Source organism: Leptonychotes weddellii, chromosome 16 (genome assembly GCF_054177405.1).
Source record: "Leptonychotes weddellii isolate Sample4059 chromosome 16, ASM5417740v2, whole genome shotgun sequence".
NCBI lineage: Eukaryota > Metazoa > Chordata > Mammalia > Carnivora > Phocidae > Leptonychotes > Leptonychotes weddellii.
The window spans coordinates 13,848,928-13,867,518 of NC_138384.1; the positions used below are offsets into that span (position 1 = coordinate 13,848,928).

Here is an 18,591-nt window from a genome sequence, read left to right on the forward strand (position 1 = left end):
AAAAAACTTTGCTTTCTCTAATGTACAATTTTAGAATTTATTCGTTCTTCATCTAGCACACCACTCCTTACGGTGCCCCAGGGCAATTTTTATTCCCAACTATACTTATCACTGACAACTCACGCAAAACAGAAAAGAAAAGGAACGGGTCTCTTTCATCAAGATCCTCACGAATACACTGGACAAAGAACTTTGAGAAACCTATCTGGATGGCTCCCCGCTCAGCGCAGAACCAGCCTTTGGTTATCTGAATAAGGTACGCTACGGTTTCCAGTTGCTCTTATGGAGACGACTGTCCCTATTTAAAACCTGAGCTGCAAGTTTCCTGTAAGTTATAGCAAATATTCAGCGGAACCCAAAAGTTTCAGAGAGTTGTGGCGATTTTTCAAACTGAGAAAGGGACGAAGAAAGAGAGGATGGGAAGAGAAAGGAAAGTGGACCAGATGCCAAACACCAGAGGCAACACTGAAATTTTCATCCCGGCCTGTGGAGCCGGAATATAATCGTGGGTCTGCCGAATGCATACGATCCTCCACATGCACACAAGAAGGGGTGCTTGAGAAAAATATCTGACCGTCAGACACTCAAGTTCACACAAAACCAGTCTTGAGAAAACAACAAGCAGAGCCGAATCCACGGGACTTGACAGAATCAACTGAATCAACAGGACCTCGGTCTGCTCTCACTGCTCCCCCGTTAAACTCAAGCCATCAGAACAAACAAACACGCAGTCAGCCTCACCTAGAGCGGGCGTCACGGCGGCCATGGGCCCGGTGGAATCCAGCTGGAATCCGCTCATCATGAACTGGGCGTCCGAGGCGGCGCTGTCCATCTTCAGGTTGGGCAGGCTCATGTTCTGGGCCAGGTAGTACTGGTAAAGCTCGGCCTCGGCAGGCGAGGGCAGGCTGCCGAGGCCCAGGTGTCGGCTGTGCTGGATCTGGGTCATGTTCTGCTGCAGGAGCATCATGTTATGCATGTGCTTCTCGCTGGTCATGTGGATGCGCAGGTTCCTGGCCACGTTGGTCTCGTAATCGCACACCTCGCACCGCCAGGTGGGTTTGGTTTTTGGTTTGGTGGGCGAGGGGGCCCCGCAGGAGCCGCCGATGTTGGCCGCCGCGGCCGCCGCGGCCGCCGCCGCGGCCGCCGCCCCGGCCGAGTGGCTGAACACCTGCTCCCCCCCTCCGTTCTGCAGGTTCTGCATGTTGTTGAGATGCTTGTCGGACTGCATATGAATACTGAGGTTGCCTTTGGTAGTTGTGGAGTAGTTACACACCTCACAGCGGAAAGGCTTGTAACCACACGTGTAGCTCTCACCTCGCGCCAACCGCGGGTGGGGCTGCCCGCTTTTGCAGTAGACACAGGAGCCCCCCGGCTCCGGGTGCTTCTCCTTCATGTGTGCCTCCAGGGTCTGCTGGTATTTATAATGCCAGTTGCACTTGGGGCACTTAAGTGTCTTACATGAGTTACGAGAATGCATCATGGTCATGTGGCCGCCCAGCGAGCGGGAGGAGCCCAGGACCGTGTCGCATTTGGGGCACTCCACGCCGCTCCCCGAGGGGCATTCCCCTACCCCCAGCTCGCAGAGGGAGCCAGCGTGCTGGTGATGGGGGACAAAGCCCCCATCGTCGCCCTCTGTGCTTTCATTTGGTTCCGGTACTGTGGCATTGTCTTTATTGGCACTTTCGTCAGCGAAGTCCAGCCTCCGGCCGCCCTCTGCCACACTGGCCCTGACACCCTCACTGTTAAAGCTTAAACGACTCCTCCTGTCCGCACCATCAAAGACAACAAAGGAAGAAGCAGAATTAGAACTAGTAGAAGCTGCGCCCCTCGACAGGGTCTGGAGCACATTAGGCATTAAGGGGGAGTTAGAAATGCTTTGGTTTGAGAGAGCAAGGTCCTTTTTGCTGCTGCCTGCCGCGGCCCCAGACTCCTCGTGGGGCCTGTCCTCCAGATCGTCGTCCAACTCGCTTGGAAAGAGTCCTTTGCAACCCTCGTCCTCCTCCTCCTCCTCCTCCTCCTCTTCCTCCTCCTCCTCCTCCTCCGCCTCTTCTTCCTCCTCTTCCTCCTCCGCCTCCTCCTCGGCTGGCTCTGCTTTCTCGGAGAAGCAATCTGGATCGCCCACGTCTTGCTTCTCTCCTGCGGCTGCCCCAGAGTCCTTGCCCTCTGAGGATTTGGTAGGACTGGAGGCCAGAGGCCCCAGGGGGACTGAGGTAATGGGGGTCTTCAGGACCGAGCTGGTGAGCCCGCCAAGGTTCAAGAGGGTGCTGGGGGTCAAGATGCCAGCCTGGGGCTGCTCGGGGCCCGCGGCAGAGCCGGCTGGGAGAGCCTCCTCCCCTTCCATTCGAATGCCACTAAATTTACCATAAAAACTGTGTCCGGGGCCTATGAGGTTAGCTGTGGAAACTAAAGGGTGTTGAAAGTTTTTGTTTTTTGGTTCCAAAAAACTTACAAGGGGTTCCTTGTCTTTGCCAATCCCTTGGATGATAGCGGAGATGTTCTTATTGCTAAGAATTTTCCGCTCATCTTCACTCAGGGTCATTCGATGGTCGTGCACCGCGTGGGTCACAAACGAACGGACGTACCCGAAGGAGAGTTTGCACAGGAAACACATCAGGATGGGCTTCCTCTTGCCGTAGAGCACGAAGCCATCGAATTTGGACAGGTCCACATTGTTGGGAACATCTTTGGATACGCAGGAGCTTCTGGCAGAGCCGTCGCTGTTCAGGTAATCCTTGTTGCTTTTGTGTCGCACGTCAAAAACGCGGAAGCTGTGCAGGACGGGGCTGAGCCCCGTCAGGGCTGAGGTATTCGGGAAAGCCTGGGCTGGGCCCTCAAACCATTTCCCGAAGGATGAGGCTATGTGGAAAGTGTTGATGATCTGTGGGTAGACTGGTGCAGCACAGGAAGGGTCCCCCTGCTTGCCCCCCGCCCCGGGGAGAGAGTTCAGGAAGAGCGAAGGGAGAGGCCCACTGCCACAGGTGCCCCCGCCTTGGGTCAGCTGGCTCAGGCTCTCGACAATGTAGGCCGAGCCATCGGGCTGGTAGACGATCTCCCCAGCCAGGTTCTCCACATCACTCTCCTCGTCCCCCTCCTCACTGGTGTCGCTCCCGCTCGCCTCTCTCGGGGGGAGCGGGGGGCGCGCGCTGGGGCAGTGGTGCTCCATGTAGGTCTGTAAGCTGGCGAAGGAGGCCGCGCACTCGTCGCAGCTGACCTCCTTGCCGGCGGGCTCGGCGGCGGGGCGGGCCGGGGCGGCGCCCTCCGCGAGGCGTTCATTGAAGGGGGCCCTCAGGCTGTCCAGGGGCCCGTGGTTCTCGCTTGTGGACTGCTCCATGCTACTGGGTTTGTCGGGGAGGTGGGTGCTGTTGCGTTCAGTCCATTGCTGGTGCTGAGGGATACCGCACCCATTGTCCTTCCCCGAGACGACAGGCGAGTCACAGCCTTCCATGGTAAGGCCTGCGTGGAGCTTTCATTGCACCCAGTACGGATCGGACCTGAAGAGCGGAGGCAAGGGGGGAGAGGAGGGAGAGAGGGGGAAGAGAGAGAGAAAGGAAAGAGGTTAGGAGGGCCGAGGCTAGGTCCCGCACAGAGCACTCTAACAGGCTTCTGTCCACACCCACAACAGAGACCGCCAGGGCAGCGGGGACCCCAGCGATCTCCCCACGCCGTCCAACGAACGCACAGAAGGCGGCTGGCACCGGGGTCTTTAAGGCCAGGGTCTGTGGCAGGAGTGGGGAGCACGGGGAAGGGGGCACACAGGAGACTCCCTCTTGGTCTTCGGACTGTCGGCTGCTCTACCCCCTGGAGGCCAGTTCGAATTTCCGTTCTTTGCAAGCACAGCGTTCGAGGCACGGCCGGGCTACGAGCCACAGCAGAAGAGGAAGATCGCGTCAGCTCACCGGGCCGCGCCGAGGACACAGAGTGGCGGCCCTACTGCATACAGATGGCCAACACCAAGTCCGTGCTGGCTGACTGCACTGTCCGTGGGCCAAGGGAACACCAGGGACGGATGGACGAGAGGAGGAAGATTCTGTACCCCCAGAAAAAGGACGGTAAGCCCATGTGGGGACACGCTCGCTGATCTGGAGGTGAAGCTGCTGCCATTGCTCTTACTGGCCGAATGTCTAGTTTGAGGAGCTCAAAGGAAAGTGACTGAGGGCTGCACGGCTCAGGGAGCAAGTCCGCAGGGCACACACAGGCTCTGCCATCCCTCAGCGGGGCCTGTGGCTACATTCATCCTCTCCGGCTCCGGGAAGCACCATCCCATTTGACAAGCAGTAAAACTGAGGAGCTAACTGTAAGAACAGGCCCAGGGCCGCCCGACACTGTGAACCAGAAGGCAGATCTCCAAAATCCCACCTCCTCCCCCCAACCCACAGAACACCCCTGCTTGCGAGTGAGCTGGCTTCAGACTACGACTGTGACGGCCCACGATCTCAGCCCAAGGTAGCTGGGAAGACTCTCAACTGGTCGGCTCCCCCTCCAGCAGCGTCGATCCTGCCCTGTCTGGACGGAGCCCAGTCACCACTGGTGTGGTGGTTTCTGCTGTCAGGGATCTTAGCGGCAAGCCGAGACGGCAGCTGGGCTCGGCCAGCCCCCGTTCCACACCTGCCTCGTAGTTATTAGTAGCTGCTGGAGCAGCTGTCCTTCAGCCCTGGGGCTTTTCCGTTTCGTACTCCAAAGCGCCACTGAGCTGAATCTGCCCCCTGAGACTTCACCTCCCTGGGGAGGGAGGCTTCAGGCCACCCGCCACCTCTCTTGTTCCTGTGGTCACATCATCACAGGGGCATTCCTTCCATCCCGGCATGGATCCTAAGGCAACTCAGACTCTTGCACGGCCCTGACTGTTCGCCTGCAAAGCCCAGGCTGCCTTCCCCCCCCACCCACATACACGCCTCCTTCCTGGAGAACACTTGTTTGCTTCTCCACCCAGCATCTCATTCATACACATCGGATGAAGGTTTTGTCTGGGTTTGGTCTCTCTTTTCCCCCACCCTACCCCCATCTTCCCACTCCTTTTTTCATTTCTTGATTCTTGACTGCACAGTGAGCCAACAGCTCCCCCTCGGGAAAAGACAGGGAAGGCAGGTTTACCAGAAGTCTCCGGAGAAATAACTTTTTGGAAGAATGCATCCTCTGTTTTGTTCAAAACACACACACACACACACACACACCCCCCACCTCTCAAGCTTATAACCTCTAACTCAGTTACAACAAAATTCCGTGTGCCTTAGAAAAGACACAGTGATTTTAAATGAAGATGACTACACTAAACCAAACCAAACAGCAAATGCAATGGGACTTCAGAAGGCTTAGCTGGGATACAGGTGAGAATCCAGGGTGGCTCTTCTTAAGAATGCGCCTGATTGGCTGGACGACATCTGATTGACAGCTCGGGCCAAAAAGGTTGGCAGGCCTGAAGGGGCGGGAGGGTTAACAGCCCGATTGTAAAATCAATGTCATAAATGCTTGGTAAGTTACAGGAACATGCTGGAAGGGGAGGCCACGATTGATAAAGGAGAACAGCTTTGATGCTTCACTAGGGACTTGAGTATCGACAGCAAAGCCAATCTCCTCTCCAGCCTAGGCTAGGCCAGAGAAACCTGCAAGCGTTTACCAATTAATTGGTGGGCTTTTCTTGCTCTGCTCTCTCCTACCTCCTCCTCCTCCACAAACCATTCAGCTAAATGACTGGGACTTTTAGAAACTCATCTAACTTTGTTTTCTATAGCCAAGCAAAAGGTGTCGAGAAAGGACGACACTGTGGCCACCTCCAAAAGCCAGATGACTCCGTGGTGGTGACACCTGCCCCACGAGAGAGGCCACATGGGATACCACTCATTCACAAGGAGTGAGGACAGCCCGTTAAGACACCGGTGGCCAAGAAGGATCCCACTTCATGATCCATGCTCTGGGCTTCCTTTCAATGCATGCTGGCCACGACAAGCAGAAACTTTTATAACCATGCTCAACAAAGTGTGGCTCAGGGACAAGTAGCATCGTTCTTCACCAGCGAGCCTGCGTAACACAGACCTCTTGGGCCCCGCTCCAGATCAGAATCTGCATTTTCACATGATACCCTGGGGACTGGCACTAAAGCTTGAGACGCCTTCACCAGATTAGCATCTGTTCCATGCTCTGTGCCTGGACTGCCGGGAACCAGGCGGAGGCAGTCTTGGATTCCCCCGCGGGTCCCAGAGAGGTGTAGGGATGGGGTGGACCAGAAGGGACCTGAGGACAGAGATGAAGCAATCTCTTAAACCTGCCCAATCCTTCAGCTCAAGGACCTCAGGCTATCCAGAACTCTCCCACCCAGCCGGCTGTCCCTCTCGCTCTGTTTATCAGCCAGTCAATAAGAAAAAGGTAGTTCTTACTTAAGGAGGCAGAAGTCAACTCGGCAGGTCGATCAGCACTCTGTCTGTAAACATGGTTTCCCGTAAAATCAATGATCTTCAGTTATAGAGGGCAGCCTGGGAACCCAGCGGGTCCCCACGCTCTCACACACAGCCCCCCCCAGCAGCTCTGTTCAGAACCCCCAACCCCCAGCCCTGGCTCTGCTTCCCCTTCCTCGTCCTTCGCTCATGCCAGGGCCAGCTCACACATCACAAACCCACAACTCTTTCTGCGGCCTGCTTCTCTTCTGCTGCTTATGACCCCAAATTCCCTTATAAACACAGACACATTCTACTCATGACGCCGCCCCCCCCCCCCACAATACTGTACTCAACATGGTTTTGGCGTTTATGTGCAGCATTTTAAGAATTATGTTAAACTTCAGAAGAGCACATCTTTCCAGTAAGACAGTCAAAGGGAAGATACAGGAACAATCCAGTTCTCTCCCATTCATGCTCTCTGCTTAGGGTTTAAATCTGCCACTTGAGAAGTCATCTTGTACAGAAAAGTTCCAACATCTTCATCAAGAGCCCTCACCCTTGCCCCTCCCAAGTTACAATTCCCTTGGAACCTACCTGTAAAGCCCCCTGCATCTTTGCTAATCCAAAGATTTTTCAAAATGATAAAACTCCGTATTACACTGGGCCCCGCCACCAATGAAGTCGTTCATCTCCCTCTTTCGACTGAGAAAATGTGAAAGGACAGTTTTGTTACATTCCTTTAAGGAGACGGGGCTGGGTCTAACGCAACAGTTACTGGGAAGCTGTGGGGCGGGGGGGGGGGGCAGGCAGGATACAGTTATTAAGGAGGGGAGGGGGTTCCTGCTGTTGCTCCAGCACCCAGAGAATTAAACATGAACAGTCACACTGTGTAATTTTAAATTGTTAATTAGCACAGGGTTAATTAGGCGGTCCTTTCATAAGAGGCTGTTTGGCAGAAAACCAAGAAAAGAAACAAAGGGGAAGAAAAGAAAAACAGAATCCAGACTGCGAGAAACTGTTGCCTCCGTGAGTAACCCACGCGGCATCGCCAGAGAGAAGTGACCCAGCAGGCGCACCATTCTCCAGAAGCAACCTGCTCTGCTGGAGGGCAAGTCAGGGGAGCACCATATTCCTGAAGGCAATCAGGCAAGAGGTCTCAAAAGCCTCAAAAAATGCACATGCCCTTTGACTCAGCAATTCCCCCATTCGAGGAAATCACCCAAGATACGCACAGAGATACAACATTATTCACCACAACATTTTTAACAGGAAAATAAATTGAAATAATCTGGCAAAACAAGGGGCTCTCCGACTAAATTACGGTGCATAGAGTTCCACAAGACATTATAAAACATCACTGTTTAAAGAAACTACTTACAGGCGTGGGAAAATGATCACATGGGATGCTAACTGAATAATGCATATATAGGTCTGCATATGGAAATACATGAGATTTGTATCAGAACTTTTAAAATGGCAATTGCTAGGGGATGAGGTTATGGGCAACTTCATTTCCTCCTTGGTGCCTTTCTTTCCTGAAGCTTTTTAAAATGAGAACCATCCTGAGGGAAGTCATCCCTCCTTGAATTAGGCATCACGTTAAGTCCTGCAGGGACTACACCACCCTCCTAGCCACGGTGTGAGATGGGTATCACTTATATCCCCGTTTTAAAGACGGGAAAACTGAGGTTGTGCAAGTTATACAGCCTAAAAGCTAAAACCCTAAGCTGACTGTGCAGTCTGTGTTCTGAGCCACTCTATAACATTCTTTTTTTTTTTTCTTTTTTCAAGAACATATTTATTTGACACAGAGAGAGAGAGAGAGCACAAGCAGGGGGAGCGGCAGGCAGAGGCTGCGGGAGAAGCAGGCTCCCCACTGAGCGGACAGCCCGACGTGGGACTCGATCCCAGGACCCCGGGATCATGACCTGAGCTGAAGGCAGACGCTTAACCAACTGAGCCACTCAGGCGCCTGACATTTTTCTTTAATGTCTGTTTCTCAAAGAGAACTTCAGAACATCCTTATATCCGACATTCAAATTCAATCTTTATGGACCTGGGGACTGTTGTAAGATCCTGGGAATCCAGGACTGCCACGTAAAAACCACATGCCCGTTCACACACATACCCCTCTCTGGGAGTGGTCGGGGAAGGAGAGTTACTTGGAGGTCTTCACACAGGAAAAGGGGTAACGAGAGTGGGGGGAGGTGTTCCAAGGAGTTGAATGGTAGGCCCATTACCCTGATTTTTTTTTTTTTAAGAAAAAAAGGCGGATTCCGAGGCCATAAACCAAAAAATGTATTCATTCATTCATTCCTTCCATATTTACTTTGCACCTACTATGTGTCAGATGCTAGGGAATCAATGATAAACAGATCTCAGTGTATATTCTTGCCGGGGAGAGACCACAAAGAAAGAGAAAGTTAAGTGACGAAAAGCACTCAGAAATAATATAAAGCAAGAGAAGAGGAAAGGATTATGTGTGTGCACATCCTTTTGGATAAAGTGATAACTAGACTTAAAAAGATATGTTGTATATTATACAGTGCAAGTTTCCCACAGTTTTAGAACAGAGTCAACAACTGCTGAATTTAAAAAAAAAAAAAAAAAAAAGGAGGTCCTGAGAAATTAGCAATTAGCTGTTAGGTTCAGTAAGAACATTCACATAAAATCAAGTGAAAAATAGCTTCACTTAGTTTCAGTGATCTGAGAAATGCATTAGAGAGGACTTCTTGATTTTAATAAGGTATCCCAAAGTTTATCATCTCTTCATATCCATAGCAAAATGTCTTTGAAATAATAAAGTCTGGCTGATTTTATGGCTGGAAGAGGCAATTGCCTCAAGTATCCTCTCAAAGGTCAGTGCATCTAGTGGCATGCCTCAACCTTCTGTCTTGTCCCGGGTTCCCTTCACTTACATCAACAGCTTAAGGGACAAGACCAAGCACACACAAACAGTATGTGAAGTACAAAAGCTATGAGGACTAACTCCTGTGCCAGACGGTGGCATCAAGACTCAAAATAAGATCTCAGCTGGTGGGAACAACAGGCCCAAAGAAACAAGATGAAGTTCTGAAAGACTGAGTATGAAGCCCCATATTTAAAGCTCAGGCAATCAGTAAAACCAACAGAGACTGGAAGAGACTTGGCTTAACAAGAGTTCACGCAAAGAATACTTGGGGGTGTCACTTCACTACAAAGCACAATGTTGACATGGCAGCCAAAGAGAGAAATAGGACCTCCAGGCTACAGGACCACACCACAGCTGTGGAAACTCAGCAGGGTTCACATCCCCATCCTTTTTGCTCTCTGCATGAAGAATGTCATGATCCACTCAGGAGAATCCTGTAAGAGCCTGGTCTTACAGAGCAGAGCGTGCCCAGCAGCAGTTCTGGAGAGCAGAAGAGACAACTCCCATTGTAGGGCAAGGCGATGACCCTCAGCTACGCCTGCTACAGCAAGGAGGATTAGTTACATGTGTTCTACCGAGCTTCAAGGTTTAACTACGAGTCATGAGGGAACCTGAACAGGAATTCGAGTTCAGTTTCATAGAAAGGAAAGTCTTTCTCAAGATTTTCAAAGCTCTCAGATGGAATGTGGACTCTGTGAAATACTGCACTCCCCAGGTTCAGGAATGGAGGAGGGGATTTTGCTGTAGCCAAAGGGTCCCATCGGCAGCCTCCCAGGCCCATGAAAGGTGAAGATGCCTGGATTATCAAGTGGGTTCCTCAGTCAACTTTAACCTCCTTCTCTGTGATCCCATAATAGCACTTTGCATATGGAAACACACTGCAATTCTTGCATTATCACACTGCTCTAATTATCCATTGGCTGGTCTATCTCTGCCTCAAAGCTGTTCCACGTCTCATTCATCTGTCTTCTCCACCTCCAAGATGTCATATATGCTTAATAAAACTGTAGGGAAAATTAAGGTACTGGGAGAAATGAGAATAGTTGAAGAGGGGGAAAAAAAGATGATCCCTGAAGATGGTCTGTTTCTTTTCCTCTTAGTTGAAGAAACATCCTTTCTCCACCAAATGGAACTAAGGCTCCTTGAAGAAACAGCCAATACTTGAGCCTGGAGCATCTTTGTGAGCCAGAACATAAGGAAGTGCTCAAAGAATGAAGAGAGTATGCTAAAAAGGACAGAGGAGCTGGCTGCAGGGTCCCCCACTTGCTCAAACTGGGACAATGCGAGCAAGAAAATTACATGAGAGTAAAGGTTTACGACCCAATGTATAAAGTAAGAATCCATAATTGCAGACTTTTCATAAATTTAAAAAAAATGTGGGATTAGGGAAAGTTCTTCCTTCGAACAGAAATGCAACTAATAAATGCAGAGGGAATTATGGGGTTAGAAAATCACCATTTGGGAACCATCATAATAATAACTCATTCAAGCAAGAATCAATGGATACTAAAACTGGTGGATGAAAGTTTGAAGAGTAACAGGATATTTACACAGTCTCAAAGTATCTCCCCACAAGATACTTATTAATTACAGAAGGAAAAACAATAACTTTACAGTGGAGAAACCTGGCAGACACCACCTTCACCACATGATCAAAGTTAACATCACCAGGAATGAGGCACACATCATGTGCCTCCCGAGGATACACCGAGAAGAACACAACATCCCTTCCCTGACATTCCTGCCAAAAATGCAAAACCTGAATCTAATCATGAGGGAACATCAGACAAATCCAAATTGAGGACAGTCTACAAAATGTCCCATGCGCTTCAGTTATGTCAGTGTCATGAAACAGAAAGACTGAATGGCTGTTTCAGATTAAAGGAGTTAAAGAGACATGACAAACGAACCTAACACATAATCTGGATTTTTTTTCCCCATAAAGGGCACAATTGGGGCAATTGGCAAAATCTGAATAAGGTCTGTAGGTCAGATAATTGTCGTAGGTGACTGTTAATTTTCTAATTTTGATAACTATGGTGTGGTGATACACCTTTTCCTTTTCCAGGAAAAACACACTGATATATTTAGAGATGATGTTTCAGTTTTCAAGTGGCTTAGGAAAAATCAGTAAGAGCGTGTGTGTGTTCAGACACACATATGTACATATAGACAGAATAGGAGATAATGTTAACATGAGGTCTGACTGAAGGGTATACGAGAAATCTATGTTCTATTATTACAACTCTCCTGTACATCTAAAATTATGTCAAAACAAGGAGGAAAAAAGTAATTGTCCAGTGCAAGACTCTCCATATTGAACCACAAAATTACATGTGAACAGCCAACCCACCCTGATCCCCATATCCTTATTTTCCTGTAAAATTCATTGTTGGCACAGCTTCAGGAAAGAAACAGGCTGCCACGCTGGACAGGGAGGTGTGGACAGAAAGACACAGAAAGTGGGCTTCTCTTCCCCTAGATGAGTGGTTCTAGACAGAGCTCTCTAGTTGGAAAAGACAAATGACCTTTCTAGCTTGGGCAGAATTTCAAGTACCACACATCGAAAGACATTTACCCAAGACATCCACGATCCTGGATCAGGGCAGATTTCCCTAACTTGGTGAATGCGGTTCTAAATATAAGGACAAGAGCAGGAACTGTAAAAAGAAAAGAACCCCAGCAACCTACAGAGGGTGAGCACTGCTACCTCTAGACTAAAACATATTAGAGAGAAAACACATGGCAATGAATAAACCATCCCCACATCTCCCCGCCCCCAAAAACACTCAAAGGCAACCCAGATTCTGAGATAAGTAGGAAACTCATTCAAGGGGCAAAGAAATAATACCCTCATCTGTTTAGCTTAGAATCCACTGAAGAACCATATCCAATCCCATTCTATGCTTTCTACAATAACTGTACTTGTATATTGCTACTGAGTCAAAGTCAGTAAGTGTGAAAGCATAAAAAGGTGAGATTCCATCGGCTTGGTAGCAATTCCCCTGAAGAATTATTCTGTAACGATGGCAAAGTCAGGGAATATACACATGCTTGAACAGGTCCCTCGTGTTGCAGGGGGCCCATGGCCTGGAAGGCCCAGAGAGTCGTCCAGGCCCTGGGCTTCATGTCTTGCTAATGAGTGCATCTGTGCTCTTTCCAGCGTGAACATAAATCAGCCTGGAAGTGAAAACTGCTAGCTCAGTCCATTCTGCAGGGAATCCACAACTACTGCGATATTCTGGTTGCAGTCGAGTCATGGAGGGGAGGAAAAGGGTGTTGCAAGATCCGGAGCAGAGCCAGGCAAGGAACCCAGTCTGTGTGTGTTGGAAAAAATGAGTTGCTATTTGAGGAACCCAATTTCCTACCAACTATGTGGATACACACATGGTTCGACAAGGACCAAAGCCACGAATACAGTTAAAAAAAAAAAAAAAAAAAAAAAAAGGCAAAACTACCCATTACTTAGGCTTGTTCTGAAAAAGTATCTGGGGCAATTCAACCAGTTATTCAAGTAACTGCATCCCAGCACTTAGGTAAGTACCTGCCTATGGCTTTCCACCACGTCCTGAAGACAGACAAGCAGCATCTTTGGCCATCGCTGGCCTGAATGGTTCCCTCTTGACCTCGATTTAAACCAGGAAGCACTGGGGTGCCTGGGTGGCTCAGTCATTAAGCGTCTGCCTTCGGCTCAGGTCATGAGCCCTGCGTTGGGCTCCCTGCTCAGCGGGAAGCCTGCTTCTCCCTCTCCCACTCCCCCTGCTTGTGTTCCCTCTCTCGCTGTGTCTCTCTCTGTCAAATAAATAAATAAAATCTTTTAAAATAAATAAATAAACCAGGAAGCACTGAGCCCCTTCCCAGATGTAAAGCAGCACCTCCTTTTACCAAACACAGCAGCTGCCCTACTCCTCTACCTCATCAACCGCCCCTCCTACCTTGCAGGTGCACAATTCACCCAGCCCATCCTTCCCCATCCCCTGCCGCCTTCCCAGCTAAATGGGATACCTTCCCACACTGACTGTAACCAACTACTTCAGTGTTTTCTTTGCCAGCACCCAGAACTTTTTGTCTCTTCCCAATTTCCTCAAAATCCCCCTCAAAAGATCCTATTTCTGATCTCTCAGTTCTTGCTGCTCGGCTGCCGAGCAAAAGCTTGAAGAGGATGTAAAAATGTGCCATCTGGGCCCATTACGGTTTCAATCTGGCATCTCATGATGTTAAATTTATTTTAAATAATTTCTCCTGATTAAAGTAGTATGAGTTCATTACCCAAAAAAAAAAAAAAAAAAAATGAGTATGTGCAGAAAGACTCACTAGCTAAAATAAAAATCACCTATAATTCCACCAGCCAGAGTGTCACTGGCAGGCAAGATAGTTCTTAGGGTTTTTTTTCTCCTTCTGCATGTCTAGAGATGCAGATCTTCTTCACAAACCTCAGACCGCACCATTCCTTAAGTGAGCCGCCCTTTTAACTTCATCTAGCATGAAAGTTTTCCATGACATTAAATATTCTTTGGAAGTCAGAATTAATGGCTACAGAGATACTGCATCCTTTGGACATAGCATAAATCCACTAAATTCTATTACTGGACCTTTAGGCAATTCCTAATATTTTGCTGTTAATGCTGCAATACACTCTTGTAAATCTTTGTGGCTATGTTAACAAAATAACTAACATAAATAAGTAACAGCTCCAATGCTACTCACTTAGTAGGGACAGGCATGGTTCTAAGCACTTTTAAAATATATATCGTTTCATTTGATCCTTCCAACGACCCATTTTACAGATGAGGGAGCTGAGGCTTAGGTTAAGTAACTTATATAAGTCCCATACTAGCTAAGTCGGTCTTTGAAACTAGGTAAGTCAGTCTTTGAAACTAGGTAAGCCTTCCTTCCTAAAACCTAGGATCTTACCCAGGACATGACATCTCTCTTTCCTTAGGACATACTTCTGAAAGTAGAATTGCTGGCCTAAAAGATAACAATAGGTAAGGTTCTCTGGCATATACCAATCTAATCTCTAGGAAAGCCCTTCCAACTCATGCTCAATGGCATGTGAGCATCAATTTCCCTGCCCCTTCATCAACAGTGGGTATTATCTTGTTCAAAAAAAAAAAAAAAAGTCAATTTGGCAGGCAAGAAATGATATCTCATTTTAACTTAGATTTTCTGCTAATAAGACAGGGCCCATCTGCAGATACTTATTGGCAATTCTTATTTCTTCTGTGAATTGCCTGTTAGGTCCACCGCAGGGGTGTACTGTCCTTTCCTTGATGATGAGTAAGAGGGCTTTGTAGGATTTTACTGGTGATATCTCCTGCTCAACTCTCTACCACATTCCACTATCCTCGAGCTCCTGGATCAGAGTCTGACCCACTCGCATTGCCAGTTGAGACAACGCTCTGTCCTTCCTTCCAACAATCTGTCCTCGGCTCCTTCAAAGAATTGGACTCTGCCCTCTGCTTCACCTGCCCAGCACCCGTCTTCTGGAGCCGGATGAGTCTCTCCTCCTCTGAGTTTACAGAGAGGTCGACAGCATTTCTCCAGTTCTGAGGTGCAGTGGAAGCCACTGTGGAGCTTAGTGATGATCCACACAGACGCCAGGACCCCTCCCAGAAGGCAGCATCACGGGCTCTCTGGACATCTGCTCAGGTGTGTTAGAAGGCCCTATGGCTCCAAGATTCCGTCCCCTGTCCAAGGTCACCAACGCCCTCCTCAGAGCAGCCAGGGGCTCCTCTTCTTTCAACGTCTTCAATCTCTCCTGCATTCGGAATGGCTAACCACCCCACCTTGAGACCTCCCCTTCATTTCCCTGACACGCTTCTTTGGCTCTCCTCCTACCTCTCTGATCTCTTTGTTGTCTGCCCCTCTTCCCATTCCTACAGCTCTCCATGGATGTGCTTTCCCACTTATTTGGTAAGACTCCCTATGACTTTAACCCACAGAAACCTTTCCTCTCTGTTCTCCTCCAGTCTTTAACCATTATACTCCCCGCCCCCTCCCTTGGCTCTCTGCTCTTATCTCTGTACATCAGCTACCTTAACTACTTCTGTGGTTTCAATTACTGAAATTATGTGTTGACTCCCAAAACAAGAATATCCATTCCTGACTTATCGCTTGCGTATGGGCCTCATACTTTCAGCAGACCACAGGATGTCTCTAAGTGGCCAGCCTTCCATCACTCAACACTCAGCATGGCTCAACATGCCTCAACGGAAGTGCCCCTCACTGACCACTCTGGTCTCTGGTACCATCTTTGATTCCAGAAAACAGAAAGGAAAGATCGGTCTAGCCTTCACAATGTCATATTCATGCAGTGCCTTTCCCCTGCAAGAGCCAAACGCCAAAATATTCAAACTTACACCCTCCACACTGGTTTTAAAATAGTCTAGAATCTACCCCATGCGACTACTCAATCATCTCTCTTGCTTCCCTCCAATAGAAGGTCTCTCCCCATCATCTCCACATTTTTATGCATTCTTGCCACTGTCCCTGCAGCCCCAAGCCCTTTGGATGTCCTTTCTCTGCCTCAACATTTACCCAAACCTTGGACATCCTTTAAGAAGCTCAAGTTCCACCACACAGGAAGTAAAATCCCCTCTGATCACTCAAGCCCACGAAGTCCTGTCTCCTCTCGGTACTACCACAGTAATCATCACCACACTGCCACTAAACTGTCGCTCCTTGTATCACGTGGGTTGCTTTCAACTCTCCAACTTGACGGCAAGCTGCTTGAGGGCAAAAATCAGCTTGTATTTGCCTTCATCTCTTAGTGCAGTGCTGAGCACGCAGTATGGACAAAAACTTGATGAGCAGCACACTTTTTCCAGAAAACACCATAAGTAACAGCGGAAGTGTGCTGATCTCAGCATTGCAGGGAATTAATCACCGAAGACCCAATCATCCTAATTCTGAGGCTCGGGTACAATACTTGAGTACTTTAGTATTCTGTGGTTTATAGTGTCAATTTCCTTTTCCAAAATTACAGAAGGCCTGAGATCTACAGAGGCAGCCTCATTCTGGCTACCTTAAATAGTTGGTCAAGGAAACAGAAATCCAGGAAGCCAAGTAAATCCATAAGTACAATCTGTTTGGGGCGGTGGGCGGGGGGGGGGGGGAGGCAGGTATGGACCATATACCAGTGACTGCGTACGAGGTTTCTGCCTCATGAGCACTGTTATCAGAGCCATGCTCACTAATTTAACAGGACGAGGAGTCTACTAGGGTTCTTGAATTGTTACTAGGGAGTTCTCTGTAGAACATTTAATGCGAACAGCAGGAGTACCTGTCGTAGTTCAAGGCTGCACACATCCGAGAGAACCCGAACTTGGGCAGATTCTTTGTTAGCACTTGCTGTTTCAGGAAGGAATGCGGGTAGAAGCAGCCTTAGGCCTTGAGCCTCCTTTTATACAGATCTGATCTACGTGGGAACAGATGAACAACATATCACAGCTGCTTTTCTCTGGTCTGTGGCAGCACCTGGAAAACCCCATCCGACTTTCCTGGAGAGAGGAAATCCATGCTCTCCAGTAACTCCACCACCTGTTGTACCCGGGACGATCGGGAAGGCCGGTACCGGTGAGGTGAGCGGTGGCCTTGAGGAAGCAAAGTCTCCCTCAACTGGCATCTCTGGAATGACTCTTGGAAAGGAGCGTCTTTCCCTCTTAGCAGGAAGAAAGCCACACGGTGGGCTCACCAGCGACAGTGCACTCTGGCCCAAGGCTCTGGAATTGGCACCATGACAAAACAAACAAGGCTTGCCCTTCGAAGGCTCATGAATGGGGTCACACACACACACACACACACACACACACACACACACACACACAGAGGGCCTCTCACCAAGGCCAGCGCAGCAAGTTCTTCAGATCTTCCCTGGCTCATTAGCATAAACGGCCTTTTCAGCAGCTGGGAGCAAGAAGCACCACTAACCAGAGCAGGAATGGAAGCTGGAAGGCCCAGCGCCTGCCGGGGGCATGAACAGGGGGTCACCACGCAAAGGTGAAACCACCACAAAGGATGCTTCGGGAAGGATGTGTCTTGGCTGGATGCCCTCAGATTCCCCTCCAGGTTGTGTTTGCCAAGCGATCCCCCAAATTCGTATTTGGAGGGCACATGTAGACACTGATTCTGCCACAGAACTCCCCCTCAACGGCTTCCTCTTACTCAGCTGAAGATGTGAGAAGTGCATATTTCCTGCTGGGCAGTCCTTAAATCCTAGTGGCCTCAGGAGTGATTTCAAATTTCAATTCCCTTCCTTATGGCCAAGTGGAAAAGCAGCAGGAATGGTCATTGGGGCCTTGGAGGACTTCAAGATAGACTGAAGAGAGGCACAGTCTGTTTGCCCTCTGAGTGTGCTCAAAGCACTTCCAAATTCCAAAGCTTAAAACACAATTGGGTGGATATGAGACCGAATGACAGGTCCTACTCTCCACAGCCCCTTCTCCATCCCACGTGGTATTCAGGAAATCCATTATGTGCACTGTTACTTTTAATCGAGAAAAACAGATTGAGACATATTTACCAGTGGCCACTTCAAAGAGTGGCCCTGGGAATTCGGCAAAACAACAAAGGAAAATTTCTTCTTCAAGTGCAAGGATCCAAGAGATCGCACTTCCTTAACCCTTCGGAAACCACCCCAAGAACTAAGCGACTGTGGGTAATAATTACACCCTCTCAAACTCAGCAAAAACAAAAACAAAAACAAAAGAGGCCCAGATGGTCTGTCTCCTCTCGTTCCAAATGCAAATGCTGCTTTTGGGTCAATGGCTGCTGTGAAGCCTCACCAAGGTCCAGTTAAATAGGCCTTGGATTAATTGTGCTTGAAAGTTTCTTATCCAAGCACTGCTAAGACCCAACAATTGAGCTTGGGAACGAGTGTGGTTACATATTTTTCCTTAATGGCTTCCTGAACACCCTGGTTAGGTCTGATCCCTGGGGGCGAATTGCCAGTTCAAGTCATAAAGCGTGATCAATGTAGATCAAGACCCTGTGCTAAGTGTCTGAGAGGAGAGAGGAGAAACGTATTTGTCCAAACACACAAACATATGAAAAATGCATGTTAGCAGAAAGAACTTCGGCTTCCGTTCTGACCAGGCATCACCTCTCCTTTCGCCCCTAGAGCTCTGCTCATCCTGCCGGAACTTTCAGACGGCAGTCCTAACCTTGCACAGTTGTAGAAACTGTTCTTGCCTCTCCACAAGATCCCTATACGAAGCCAGGCTAAGATCAAGGAAATCCAAGCTGGCCAGTTCATGGGCCACAGTAATACAGAGGCTGCTGGGGTTCTGGTCCTAGTGGTCTTCGTTT

The 18,591-nt window shown here is 48.9% G+C and overlaps 1 protein-coding gene across 1 annotated transcript in view; it reads right to left on the reverse strand.

Annotated features, from left to right (window-relative positions):
• The window catches only part of ZFHX3 (zinc finger homeobox 3), a 220,725-nt gene that overhangs the window by 140,633 nt on the left and 61,501 nt on the right, over positions 1–18,591 (reverse strand). Inside the window, exon 2 of the mRNA XM_081807873.1 lies at positions 687–3,491. Within this exon, the coding sequence (XP_081663999.1) occupies positions 687–3,445 (2,759 nt within the window). The 5' untranslated portion in view covers positions 3,446–3,491. The remainder of the gene's footprint in view (positions 1–686; positions 3,492–18,591) is intronic.